This window comes from Dendrobium catenatum, unplaced genomic scaffold (assembly GCF_001605985.2).
Source record: "Dendrobium catenatum unplaced genomic scaffold, ASM160598v2 fragScaff_scaffold_390, whole genome shotgun sequence".
Lineage (NCBI taxonomy): Eukaryota > Viridiplantae > Streptophyta > Magnoliopsida > Asparagales > Orchidaceae > Dendrobium > Dendrobium catenatum.
In genome coordinates this window covers 8440741-8454899 of record NW_021318852.1, presented here as the reverse complement: position 1 = coordinate 8454899, position 14159 = coordinate 8440741, and the positions used below count along the sequence as shown (strand labels likewise).

Here is a 14159-nt window from a genome sequence, read left to right as displayed (position 1 = left end):
ATCCTTGTTCAGAAAATATAAATATTAATTACTGACCTCAGCCAGTTAACGATTAAAAAAACTTAGATTTTGATTTTTGAATGTACTCCATTGTGACTCCATAAGGCTGAGATAACTATTATGTTACTGTCTTCTATAAATTTTGTTCAGTTTTGAGCTGAAATATCCATCATAGTAATTTAATTGCTGCATAAAAAGATCACAGATCCTAATTTAATGAATGCCAGGTACTTGCAGTTCAGAAATCTAAAGGATGTGGCAAGTATTGCCCTTACTTGAAACTTGATTTTTTTCATTTGTCAAATATATATTCTTTTGGCATCCTCATGTGTAGATTGTTTGATTGATCTTGTATTAATTTTGATGGCTTAGTTTATTTCTAGTTATGTATTTAAAGAGATTCTCATTTCAGCAGACAGGAACCACCATTCATGATTTGTACTAGTAAGAAAAAAAAAACAGGAATTCGATAAAGGATTTTATTTTGATCAGAAACTTAGAAAAAAAAGCTTAACAAACAAGCTTAGAGAAGAAGAAAATTAGGTATAATCAGTACATTGCCTATGATTAGATTGAATAAAGTACAAGCATCTAGCATTCTAGTGATGAAAAACCTTATCACTTAAATGATAAAATTAACACTTTAATTTTTCATATCTATTGCACGTGTTTTTTTTTTTTTTATAAAGCAAAATTGCATTGATCTTTATTTTAATATTTCAAAAAAACAACAAAAAATTAGAACTCTTGTTTAGGGTTAATTTTTTATTAAGAGAAAACTTTTTACAATTCACCCCCCCTCTTATCGTTTAGTAATTTCAAACCTAGCTTCAGCAGGAAATTAGGAACTCTGATAATGTTCCAGTGTTTCTAGAGATCATCATAATTAACCTAGTTTCCTCATTTACTCTCTTACCAGATGATTCCATGCAAAGCTTTTAAAGCTGCAGAATAACAACGAAAAGAAAACTGTTTTGGATGGCATGTTGGATGTTCCAGAAACATGTTATGTAGCTATTTTCTATGCAAAACACAATGAATGATCTCAAAACATAATTTAAATTCCAGCGGCGGAGGTTTTTGAAAGATTTTATCCTGAAAGCTCCAAATCTGCAGTTGTTTTGTGATGCAAATAGAGCTAGAAAACTTTGGGGAACTCTATGAGCAAGAAAATCATGAACAAAAGCTGCTAAGTAACAATGAAATTAGAACTGTTTTTAATGATATGAGATCGGCATTTTCGATACATAGACTTGGTTCCTAAATATTGCAAAGCTATTTGTATAAGCTATTCTCAATGTCAACGAATTTTCGCTTGCCAAACCAAGAATTTAAATTGGACCAGGGAAGGTGGTTGACATAATTTTATTCAATAAGCTCCAAATCAGCAATTTTTTTGTGCTGAATAGAGAGCTGGAAAACTTCAGAGAACTCTCTGAGCAAGGAGTCATGAATAACATCCATAAGGCTCTTGTTTTCAGCTGTTCCTTTTCTCACTGACCCCCACAGAAACTCAGAAAGAGTCCCAACTTCACGGTCATGAATGCCACATGGCACAATTTGTTGAAAGGGAGCCAGGTCTGTGGTCACATTAAGTGCCAACCCATGATATGTTATCCACCGAGAAACCCGAATTCCAACCGCAGCAAGCTTTTTATTCCCTAGAAACAGATAGGAGAGAGAAAGTTTCTGAGTTTCTAAAAATGGCAAAATCAGTCACTGTCAAGGTTAGAACAAGCTGCAGTTAGTTGTAGATCATATCATTGTGCATAATTTCAGGGTTTAATCTTGTTTTTATATGTAAACCACATTTTGAACTGAACAAGCTTACCAGCATAATGGAAAATTATTAGGCACAGAGACCGGACGTAGAGGTACGTCCAGACTCCAATAAAATATTGACACGTGTTGTCAACACGTTGGATTTATTTTTCACTTTATATATTTAATGCGTCAGCGAAACTTTAAGCCAAGCGCATCAAAAGCGCAGGTAAAGGGTAGGTAAAGTGCAGGTAAAACACAATCAAACATACCGACTAAAGCAAAAAAAAAAAGAGTGCAGTAAAAAAATGCAACAAAAGAGCAGTCAAAGCGTAACTAAAGCGCAATAAAAAAGCGCAACAAAAGAGCAGCCAAAGCGCAACTAAAGTGAAGGTAAAGCGCACAAAAAGCACAACCAAAGTGCACTCCACGTGTCAAATTTTAAGTGTATGTCCGGACGTATCTCTATGTCCGGTCTCCGCACCTAATAATTTTCCCAACATGACATATTGCATAAAAAGAGTAGAGCAAAATACAATGATTGAAAAAAATAATCAGAAAGAATTCACACATACCAACCCAGACACCTGTGAGACCCTCAATCCTTGAAGCCTTCACTGAAAAAGTTGTGAAGAGAGCACGGATGACAACTTCTTCAAGTGACCTGAGGTACCAGTGTATATCCATTTTGTGGCAACGCAAATTAACAATAGGATACATAACAAGCTAAAGAAGAAAGGCACAAACAAGAAATGTCAGAGGTAGGCATTAACAGGTACAAAAAAAATGAAATTTAAACTAGTAAATATGAGTTAGTTGTTAGTAAGGAAACATTCTCAGTAAAAAAAAATGGAATGCTCACTAACAGAAAAGAGTATTTAAATCTGACAATATAAATGCTGCTCATTCTCACAGACAGTCCAACTAGAACACCATTGGACAAAACTTAAAAAAGAAAAACCAGCAGATCGATAAACAAACCTGTCCAGGTCCATGATACGTAGCCTCTCCACCACGTTCAGTCCGATAAAGATCATAGGGTGCATTTTTAATATCAAACTTCAAAAATTTCTCCAAGCTCCTAGTACCTAATGTATAAACAGGTTGGTGTTGAAGAATGATCAAAGTATCGGAGTGATCTTCATCTCTCTCTACCAAACTTTGTCGCATTTTAACTACTGACTTTTGCCAAGACCAGGCTTCTTTGTAGGGAATAAGGTCTTTATAGAGATCAAAGCATTCACATCTGTCAAGGACTAATACGAAAATATCAAGTGAAAGTCATCTGACACGCAAAGGTTTGTCATTTTCTACAATCAGAATATACAGAACTTTACGGGGAAAGAAAATAAGAGTATGAGATAATAGAAATGATAAAAGTTAAATTTAGAAAATTGGGGAGGGAAAAGTTTAATTTTATTATACAAAATTATCTCTATGTATAAATTTATACAAGATGTCTTAATAAAAAAACAAATAAATACGAATCATGCATGATTGTCTTAATACAATCCTTCCTAAATCAGCCACCCAAATATAGAAGGAGATCGGTGTGATCCAGGTGAGCCTCCCACGAATCCCCATGCTGACAGTGGGATCAAGGGCCAAGGGATGGGTAAGATTTAACTGCGTGATTCAGGTGAGCCTCCCACAGATCCCCATGTTGTCCGTGGGATCAAGAACCAAGGGATGGTTGGGATTTTAACAAAAATAAAACATGAGGTCAAAATTAGTATTCCTATTGGAGGATAAAACTTATGCAAGCTAACATTATGGTTTAAACAATAAAAGAAGATGGACTACCCAACTATACTAGAACTAGACTTGTTCCTTCAGCCAGCACTACTCCGGTCTAATCAGCTAATAAAGATCATCTCTACATTCTTTATAGTTCGGTTAAGAATAACAGTTGTTGGTAACTGTTATAAACCGGGATTTGAGAGGGAAAAGCTTGTTCTTATTCATTACAATCTTCCCTATTTATAGATCTATACAAGATATCCTAATGCGGAAATACTAAATTGCAGATTTAATACACAAATAAGAAAATAAAATCTTTCCTAAATTCGTTCCCTCATTATGGCGTAATCCATGAGAGTATCCCACGGATTGATCTTTGTGTCCGTCGGATCCTTTGTACTAGGAACGGCTGGATTTCAACACTCCCCCTCAAACTGGGAAATATGGATCCATCATTCCCAGCTTGTCAATCATACGGAGGAAGACAGAACTGTCCAATCCTTTAGTAATGAAATCTGCAAGTTGATCCTTTGATGATACATGGTCAACACTTACTAGACCACTGTCTAGTTTTTCTTTAATAAAATGTCGGTCCACTTCTATGTGCTTGGTCCTGTCATGCTGGACTGGATTGTGGGCTATGCTGATTGCTGATTTGTTGTCACAATATATCTTCATGGGCTCATCCCACTTAACCTTCAGATCTTCTAGGATTATTTTGATCCACAGTAGCTCACATACGTTTGAGTAAACCCTTTTGCCACTAGTCTTGCCTTATATCTCTCCAGTGTGCCATCAGCTTTGTATTTTACTGAGAACACCCATTTGCAGCTGACCGATTTTTTCCCTACTGGTAGATTGATGATCTCCCATGTTTCGTTCTTCTCCAGGGCCTGCATTTAATCTTTCATGACATTTTTCCAATTTTTATCAGATAAGGCCTCAGAAACATCTTTAGGAATATTAATATCTTCTAATGAAACCAGAAAATTTTTGTGTGATGATGAAAAGTTGTTGAAAGATATATAGTTGTTTATAGGGTATAAGGGAGGTGGTGAACTTACCTTATTTCCAGGAGATGGTTCAGATTCTTGGATCTGCTTTGGAGTACAGCTTGAGCTTGTACGTCTGGAGTAAACCTTTCCAAATCTAATAACGTTGTCATTTGTTTCCCTTTCTTGGGTTTCAGGTGGATTGTTTTGAGGTGGTGGAGGAATGTCAAGAGGTGCTAGTTCAATTTCCTCATCTTCTTCAAGTTCAGTCTCCCCCTGAAGATGAGTTTTTGAGAAATTGGATTTTTTCTCATCAAAGGTAACATCAATAGAAACAAAGATTTTTCTTGTGGGAGGATGATAACACTTATAACCTTTTTGGGTAGCTGAATAACCAACAAAGATGCATTTGAGTGCTCTTGGATCTAATTTTTCTTGCTCATGGCTGTGGATTTGAACATAGGCAGCGCATCCAAAGATTTTGGGTGCAATATTATGATGGGTTCGAAACTCTGGGTAAAAAGAGGACAAGGTCTCCATTGGAGTTTTGAGGCCTAAAGCTGTTGAAGGTAATCGGTTTATGAGATAGGCTGCAGTTAAAAGAGCTTCCCCCCAATAGGATTTGGGTGTATTGTAGTGAAATAGGAAGGCTCGAGTGGTGGCTAGAAGGTGACCATTTTTCCTCTCCGCAACCCCATTTTGTTGCGGGGTGTGAACACATGAGGACTCATCGATGATCCCTTCATTCTGGAAGTATGAGAAAAGGGTTTGGTTGAAATAATCTTTGGCATTATCGGAGCGGAATCTCCGTATTTTTACCCCAAATTGATTTTGTATCATGGAATGAAAGATGGGAAGAATGGTGCTAACATCGGATTTATTTTTAAGGAGATAGATCCAAGAGACTCTAGTGCAATCATCAATGAAAGACACAAACCAGCGTGCCCCAGAGATATTGGAGATTTTTTAGTGTCCCCATATATCACTATGAATAAGGTAGAAAGGAGTGTCACATCTCTCACTTTTGTTTGGGAATGAGGTTCTTTTATGTTTAGCCAACTAACAGGTTTCACAATGAAAATTTTTATTTTCTATTTTCTGAAACAGTTGTGGATACATATGTCTTAGGATATCAAAAGACGGATGTCCTAATCTATAATGATGAAGCCAAATAGTGGAATTCCTATCTACTAGGGATAACATAGAGCAATTATTATTAAATTGGTTTGGTTCTTCCAGGTAGTACAATCCTGCTTTCTCCTTAGCAAGTCCAATCTTCTTCCCCGATCTCTGGTCCAGAAATAAGCAATAAGTAGGGTTAAATAAGGCTTGACAATTATGGTCATTGGTAAGTTTTTGTATTGATATTAGATTTGTGGATAATTGTGGTACGTGGAGGACGTTTTTCAGGGTGAGTAAGGGAGATAATATGATGTCTCCTTGACCAGCTACCGTGGTAAGAGAACCATCAGCAGTGATGATTTTCTTATTGTTTGGGCAAGGAGTATAGTTTATGAGGTGGGTAGATGAGTGGGTCATGTGATCTGTGGCTCCAGAATCAATTATCCATAATTCCTTTAGATGATTTCTAGAAGCACTTAAACTGAAAGAAATTGGAGTCTTACCTGCGTCGACTTTCTTCTGCGCGGATGAGAGAAATGGTTTCGTTGAGTGATGGCGTCTCTTCCTTGTCGAGGATCTGAACTCTAACTTGGTCAAATTCTACATTGAGTCCTGCAAGAAAATCATAAACTCTATCTTTTTCAATAAAGTTCTTTAGGATCGCAGCATCCTCCGGACATCTGGTTTCAATGCACCTATAGTGATCAAGTTCTTGCTACAGATTTTGTAGAATGATGGCATATTCCGTCACAGTCTTACTCCCCTGCTTCGTGCTTCCAACTTTGACTTTAACTTCAAAGATTTGGGCCTCGTCATGAGCTTTGGAGTAGGTTTGTCTGGCAGCATCCCATATGTCCTTTGCCGTTGAAAGGAACATAAATGTGTCACTAATTTCTGGAGTCATGGAATTCACATCCATGACATAATCATGGAGTCTGCTTCATCCCATGCCCCAAATTTAGGATCTCCTTCTTTTGGTCATCCTCCAAGGAGGTGATGTATTTTACCTTTCCCCTTCAAGTAGGTCTTCACAAATTGAGACCACTTCAGGTAATTCTTCCCATTTAGACGATAGGAAGGTTGAATGCTTTGAAGGTCACCTCGCCCTTGGTGCACCATCGACTCTTCCGTTTGGTCAATACTTTGGGAGGAATTGATTTCTGACATGATGATAGTAATAAAGACTATCTTAGATAGCAATGAAGGCCGGTTTTTGTTGTCAGCAATAAAGGCCGATAAAAGTTTTTTTTTTCCTCTCGGTTTTAGTAAACCGAACCGGATCTTAGCCTTTAAAAAAAAAAAAGGCTCGGATTATAATAGGGCACGGGCCGGCTTCTCTAGAAAAAAAATTGGGTGGCTTTGTTTCTTCACGGTTCGCCTATTTGGCTCACTCGTGGCTGTTGGACTCTCCTCCTTCGGCGATCTGCACACAAGCTCCGCTTTGCCTGGGACGAAAGAACCGCACACGAGCTCCGCCTATTTGGCTCGCTCGTGGCTGTTCGACTCTCCTCCCGTCGGATCGGAAGCTTGGATCAGGGTTACGAGTCGCCTCTTCAGCTCGTCTCTCTGGCACGGATTGCGACTTCGGCTTCCGTCAGTTCGCCAAGCTTCGTCAGGCTGCCTTCGCTCCTTCGGCCTGTGAGATCGAGTTTCTGGATCGGAAGAGGGGGCGGGTCGAGCGGCTGCCTTCGCTCCTTCGTCGGCTTTCCTCTCGGATCATAATTTCCAATCGGAAGTTCCGATCGAGTCGCTCGTCTTGTCCGGCGGATCAGCGGCGATTTATGCCCCGGGTTCTGATACCATGTTATAAACCGAGATTTGAGAGGGAAAAGCTTGTTCTTATTCATTACAATCTTCCCTATTTATAGATCTATACAAGATATCATAATGCGGAAATAATAAATTGCAGATTTAATACACAAATAAGAAAATAAAATCTTTCCTAAATTCGTTCCCTCATTATGGCGTAATCCATGAGAGTATCCCACGGATTGATCTTTGTGTCCGTCGGATCCTTTGTACTAGGTAACGGCTGGATTTCAACAGTAACAATGGTCATCCTAACCAACTGCAAAAAAACAAATGCTGCCCCTCAAGTACTAGAAGCTGCCTTAACAATCGAGCAACTACGTAGCTCATCTTGACCTGTTGGTTGAGATATTTTATTATCAACCAAGAGTTCTTGCATTCGAAGATTGTGTATATCACGTGTGTGTGAATTTACCCTAATTGGCTTAAATGTAGGAAAAAAAAAAAACAATCGAGCAACTAAAGTTCAATGCAAGGCAAACCTATGCTTGATTCTATACAATATAAAGCATGACACTGAGTCCTTCACTCTTTTAGCGTACCTTAGAAAAGGTAGTTGAAGAAGCAAAGAATGAAGCAATTTGTGAAAAGTTAAACTAATCACTCCAATTAGAAATATGAATATGCCTTTTGTTTAAAGAAACTCAAGGATGATAAGAATCTAAACCTTGATTACTTTGAATGTTATTAGGTGGTCTAAATAAGCAGATAACGATAAGTCTTGCAGTGGTTAAATCAGGCCCAAACTAAATAACATATATCCCTTAAAAATAGCACAAGTTAAATGCATATGACTATCAAAAAGCCTGCATTATGTGCATTAACTACCTCCACAACAGTCACCCAAATTCCATAAGCATAACATTCATGCATTAAATGCTAAAAATAATTCCAAATTATTATTTCAAGGATTGCTGAGGAAAATGTTAGATGAATATAAGAAATGTACAAAAAACTAGAAATCTCTACTGAATGTTGTTCGGTATGGACTAGTGAGCCTTTAAAGTAATCATAATATTAACCATAATATACCAAAATAATTCATGTAGCCGAAGGATTCATATAGCCGATCCCACGTAGTGGGATAAAAGTTTGATGTTGTTGTTGTAGCATACCAAAAGGAAAAAAAACTGAGTGAAGCATAATCCCAGAAATTATGTCCCATACATGTCTCAAGTGTGTCACCTGCTTAGCGGATTCAATAATTCAAAGGTTTAGCTTAATGATACAGGTTCAAATAAATAAACAAATGGAACTGAGACTTGCATCACATTCATCCACGCATTGCAGAAATGTTTCTCAATTGATACATATGCATGCTAATTGTGTGTGAATATGTTAAAGGAGTGAATCATTATGATACGGCAGCAGGGCCGGTCCAGCACAAGGGGGCAGACCAGGCAGGACCAGGAAGTACCACGGAGGGTTCGGCCCCTCTTGTAGGCCCAACAAAACTATGATTTCATATGTACAGAGAAGGAATAATGAAGGAATTAATCGTTGTTTAATTCCAATTTGAATTCAAAATAAATGGGAGAATTAATTAAAGCAAGAAGGTTGTTTTGATGGGAAATAGAAAGAGCTTATTTAGGCCTAGTTATTTTATATTAGGGTGATATTTGGATAAGAGTTTGTTGTAGTTCTTTTCTGTGAAGGCTTCCTAGTAATGTCTAGGTTGTTTGGGAGAATCGATCTATCTCTCTAATTGTAGATCACTTGTATTTTATTTTTGTATTGAAGTTATAATCATTAGCCATTGTTTGGAGTATTTCTGCAATTTTCTTTTCTTTCTTTCGTTGTTTTCACTTCCAAGATGTATCAAATTGGAATCAGAGCGAGATAAATGACAAAAAAGAAGATGGATGCATTGGAAGGCGAGATGAAACAACTCAGGGCTGGAATGGAGGAAAAATATTCCGATGTGGAAGGAAGACTATCATCCATAGAGAACCACTTTAGAAACTTTGAAGACATGATGAAGAAGTTGATCGAGATGTAGTTGAAAGCCTCATTGGCGATTCCTAGGTTTGAACCAAAGGGGAAGGAAATTCAAGAGGATGGTGATGAAGTGGAGAGTGTTTTCCCTCTTGAACCACATGAGGGGCTCCGATGGGAGATGGATTAGGGTATTACTAAGAAAGGGTAGCAAGAAGGGGAAACACCAAACCCTTGGAAAGACCATCCATACATGGTGGAAGGTGGATCGGAGGAGGAAACGGTTGGGCCGAGCCATGGTATCCAAACCAACCAAGGGAGGAAGGGAGAGAAACACTACATCACTACATGGGGGGAACTAATAGAGGGAGAAACCGGTTTTTGAAGGAGAAGATGCTTAGGGTTGGGTGTATTCGGTGGAGCGTTACTTTGCTATTCAAGGGGCTAACAGAAGAAAAAAAGCTCATGGCAACATAGCTATGTTTGGATGGAAAAACCCTAACTTGGTTTAAGTGGAGGGAGATAAGGTATATGATTAATTCATAAGGAGAATTTAAGAATTGCTTGTTGGAACTTTTCAGAATTATTCGAGAAGGAGATATCCAGGAGCAGATCTATGACTAAACTCAGGGGGGAATAGTAATGGAGTATCGGGAGAAATTTGAATTGTTGTCAAATAGGCTGAGAAGAATTTATGAGCATGGATTAGAAGGGAATTTCATGAAGGCCCTTAAGGAAGACGTACGAGCAGAGCTCAGGGTGTTGAGACCTAGGGGGCAGAGGGAGATGATAGAGCTAGCGTGGAGAGTGGAAGAGAAACATCAAAGGGAGAAGGCCAGTCGGAGCTACACCATGGGAGGGGCTTACAGGAACACCCCCATGACCCTGGCACCGAGAACCCATACAATGTCGTTTCAGAGTGAAGCGCAGAAGAGAAGAGCACTGTAGTTCATCCTAGAGGCAATTTCAAGCGCCTTACAAAAGCGGAGGTGCAAGACAGGAGGGAAAAAGGGTTATGCTTCAGGTGTGATGAGAGATTCATACTGGGACATAGGTGCAAGAATTGAGCCTTCAAGTCTTAATGGTCTGTCAGGGGGAAAAGGAGAGTGGAGACGAGCTGGAGGATGTTGTGGAGGAAATAGAGCAGTTACATCTAAATATGGCAGAGGTGTCCCTGAACTTTGTGGTGGGATTGACACACCATGAAAGTGAAGAGACAAATCGAGGAGCAACCAGTGGTGATTTTGGCGGATAGTGGGGCTACACATAACTTCATCTCGAATCGGGTTGTGTACTGATTGTGGTTGAAGATGATGAGGACTGAAGAATGTGGGGTGATGATGTGGTTGGGTAAGATAGAGAGGAGTCAGAGGATAAACAAAGTGGCGGTGATAACCTAGCAGGATATTCAAGTAGTGGAAGACTATATGGGGATGAAGTGGCTACAGAACCTAGGAGACTTGAAGGTGAATTGAAAGGCTTTGACCATGGAGATTCATGTAGAAGAGAGAAAGGTAATACTTTGAGGGGATGCTAGTTTATGCAAAATTATGATGTTGCTGAAAACCATGCTCAGGACGATCCAGGGTGCGGGCCCGGGGTACTTGGTGGAGTTACATAGCATAGAATTGGAGGCAACGGAAATTCCAATGGGGGTCCAGCAGATTCTGCAATAGTATCAGGACGTATTTCAGCCACCTATCGGGTTACCACCACCACAAGAGCATGAGCATGCCATCAACCTAAAAGTGGGGATCTCTCCTATAAGTGTCAGATCATATTGTTACCACGAGATTCAAAAATATGAGATAGAGAGACTAATCAAGGAGATGATGGAAGCAGGGATCATTGCCCTAGTGTGAGCTCTTTCTCTAGTCCAGTTCTGCTGGTAAAGAAGAAGAACGGTAGCTAGAGGTTTTTAGTGGATTACAAGGCGTTGAACAAGGAAACGGTGCCAAATAAGTTTCTCATTTCAATGATTGATGAACTATTTGATGAATTATTTGGAGCAGTGATCTTCTCCAAGATGTATCACATTACTCTTCCTCGAATTTATTTAAAACAAACATGACCATTGAGAAGTCAACTCATTTCACTGTTTAAAAAAAAAGGTTTGTCTCAAACAGAAGAAAAGAATATATAAACAAAAAGAATTAAGGAAAATTACAAAAATCTTAGTATTAGGAGAATCAACGTAATGAAGAACTAATTGCACATTCATTTATCAGTTGCAGAGAACTCCAATAAATGAGAACATCCAATGAACACAATGACTTAAGGTTTGTATTTCAGCAATTAGCAGCCGGTACCTCAGATAACGAATTAACAGGTGTAACGAACATCACGGAACAAAACATTTAACAAAGCCCTAAATTAACAAAAAGTAAGGGTTCATGTAACCAACATTTCTAAGTTTTAAAATTTCAGTCCGGGCAAGAAATTAAAATAAAAGGAGAAAATAGCCACATAGTGAGATATATTTGGCCGACCTCCTTGCATCTCGATGTATCACAGTTTTAGCCTCTCCAGCATCATTAAAATATGTTTGATCTAGCTTCAGAGATCCTTTAACATATAGTTTATGGTTCCAGCTTTTAGCAGCAAGCTTGCTATTTGAAACTGGAAAGACAAATCCAGCCGAAACCAGCATCATCGTTTCTCAAGAGGCAAGTGACTGAACTAAAATAAAATAAAGAGGGATCAACGAAAGGAAGGAAAAAGTAGGATGCAGGAACCAAAATAACCAACGTAAAACCTAATAGGAAAAATAAAGACCAAAACTTGCCGGCGGTTTGGCGGAGGTAGCGGTGGTCAACGGAAGCGTGCATTACCGGATTTCTTATCGTATGTCTCTTCCTGCTGCGCACAAGAAACCGTAGTACAGCTAGCTCTTGTAGGTTATAGGTATCTCTGGACTCTAGGCTGATTGTGCAATCCACAGTTTTCTGCTCTAGGAGGACGTGAAAACAATGCAAATCACAAATTGTTGGATTTATAATTTCGCCGATAAAAGAGAGCGAAAGATAAAGGGCCTGTTTGGATGCAGGATTTAGACTGGATTTGAAGCGGATTTGAGCTAAATCCAGCCGAACGACCAAAATGCAAAACCAAATCTCATGGTAAATCAAAGCCGCGGTTGACGGAAAATTCCCTCTTTTCGTGGTAAATCCCGCATTAACGAAATCCTTTGGTTCGGCGGATTTACGGGATTTGGCCGAAGAAGCGCGCAGGAATAAAGTTACCTTTCACAGCTGTGAAGGGCGAACTTTTATTGGGTGCCGAGTGCGGACGTAGCTCTGTGTATGCAAATAAGTAGTTTTGCACCACGTGGAGCTCATCTTGATCCCATCGTAATGAGGAGATCGTGTGCTCTGTTAACCCAATAACCCGATAACACGAACCATCCGAACTACTTCAAAAAATGCGCGGTACCCATATCTTCGAGAACATCTGAAACGTCGCTTCCTTCTTTCTTTTTCGGGCGATTTGCTAGACTACAGTCCATCTTCCACAAGGAGAAGTTGCAGGTTGTATTTTTCGAACGAAGCAACTTCATCTTCTACGCTAAGCCTGCTGAGCTTCATCGTGGCAATGAGAAAGGTTTGTTTTCTCTTGAGTTTTTATGTATTTTTCGTTAATTTTGAGCTTTTAGGGTTTGGTTTGAATGATGTTGTGAATGTCATTTGCCCGTTAAGTTGTGTGACAAAATGTACCGCTCGGTACCGTTGGGTACCGGGGCGTACCGCTGCGTTATCCGAATGTGTACTCAGTGGTACCTACCAGATTAAGCTGGGATATTTCTGTAAGCATTCTAAGTTGTACAAGTCATTGTAGATCTAGGGTTTGTTGTTAGAGTTTATTCTTTATTTTACCGCATTCCATGGACTCTCGTCGGTAGCGAGTTGTATTGTAATTTTTTTCCTGGTTTCGCTCGGTACCACTCGGTACCTCTAGATACCAATTGGTACCCATCGGTTCCTGACCGGTTCGTAGATGTACCAAACTGGAATTAAATTTATCCTAATCAATAACGCAGGGATATGTGCCGAAGATTAGTTTCTGTTGCAGAACCTCAACCTTCAGAGAAGTATGTGATCATTTAGTGGAAATATTTGGCGAATACCTAACTGTTGCCTTACTTCCCTAGAACCCCATAAGGCATAGCGCACATGCGAGAGGCGTGTTGCCCACACGCTTACCACTTTATCATTGAACCTCGTAGTGCGCCAGAAAATGTTATTAATCACACAGAAAAGAGCTTAACGACATCTTTGTTAAATGTGCGACACATACTTGCTTACTATCCATCATCATATTTCTGGATGCCTGTATGTGTATTCGGGTTAGGATAACTTTAAACATATTCAGTTATAGCAAGAAAAATAACACCATTACCCAATACAGACTCGAAACATAAATAATGGTTGATAAAGGCCAGGACGAAGTTTATTTTTTCTCACACAGCAAACATGACGAAGGGCTCGATGTGGTTGTCATCCAGATATTGGTCTGTTTAATAGTCATCGATCTGACTTCTAAAATCTGAGTTTCCTGCAGTATAAATATGTATTTGACCTGCAAAATAAAAGTCGGAATTGTTTTAAAATAGAAGTGTACCCACCAGTACCAGCCGGTACCTATCAGTACCTATCGTACCTACCAGTACCGAACGATACCTACGATACCTAACATACCTACCAGTCCCTACCAGTACCAATCGGTACCAGAACGCCATTATACGACAAGTATTCCATTTCTTCTTTGTGAAAAAATGTGTGGACTATTTTTTTTTTTTTTTTT

General features: G+C 39.1%; 1 protein-coding gene across 3 annotated transcripts; it reads right to left on the bottom strand.

Annotated features, from left to right (window-relative positions):
• Positions 1-1176: 1176 nt before the first annotated feature.
• Positions 1177-12590, bottom strand: LOC110095785 (octanoyltransferase LIP2p, chloroplastic). Of its 3 annotated transcripts, none has more exons than XM_020821457.2 (5): positions 12145-12590; positions 11849-12038; positions 2743-3007; positions 2337-2487; positions 1177-1661 (listed from the first exon to the last, which is right to left on the bottom strand). In XM_020821457.2, exons 2-5 carry the CDS (start codon positions 12010-12012, stop codon positions 1366-1368), a joined length of 876 nt encoding a protein of 291 aa, XP_020677116.1. In that variant the 5' UTR covers positions 12013-12038; positions 12145-12590; the 3' UTR covers positions 1177-1365. The 3 variants fall into 3 exon arrangements, with proteins under 3 accessions (XP_020677116.1, XP_020677115.1, XP_020677117.1); XM_020821456.2 differs by having other exon boundaries at positions 11849-12033; positions 12145-12588; XM_020821458.2 differs by lacking the exon at positions 12145-12590 and having other exon boundaries at positions 2743-3017; positions 11849-11991.
• Positions 12591-14159: the final 1569 nt, after the last annotated feature.

Excerpts from the sequence above, each read along its gene's own strand:
- LOC110095785 (XM_020821457.2), bottom strand. The coding sequence starts at position 12,012 with ATGATGCTGGTTTCGGCTGGATTTGTCTTTCCAGTTTCAAATAGCAAG. Across the intron at positions 3,008-11,848 it reads ATACATCGAGATGCAAGGAG|ATGTGAATGCTTTGATCTCT; the intron begins GTCGGCCAAATA and ends AGTCCTTGACAG. Across the intron at positions 1,662-2,336 it reads TCTCACAGGTGTCTGGGTTG|GGAATAAAAAGCTTGCTGCG; the intron begins GTATGTGTGAAT and ends ATCTGTTTCTAG.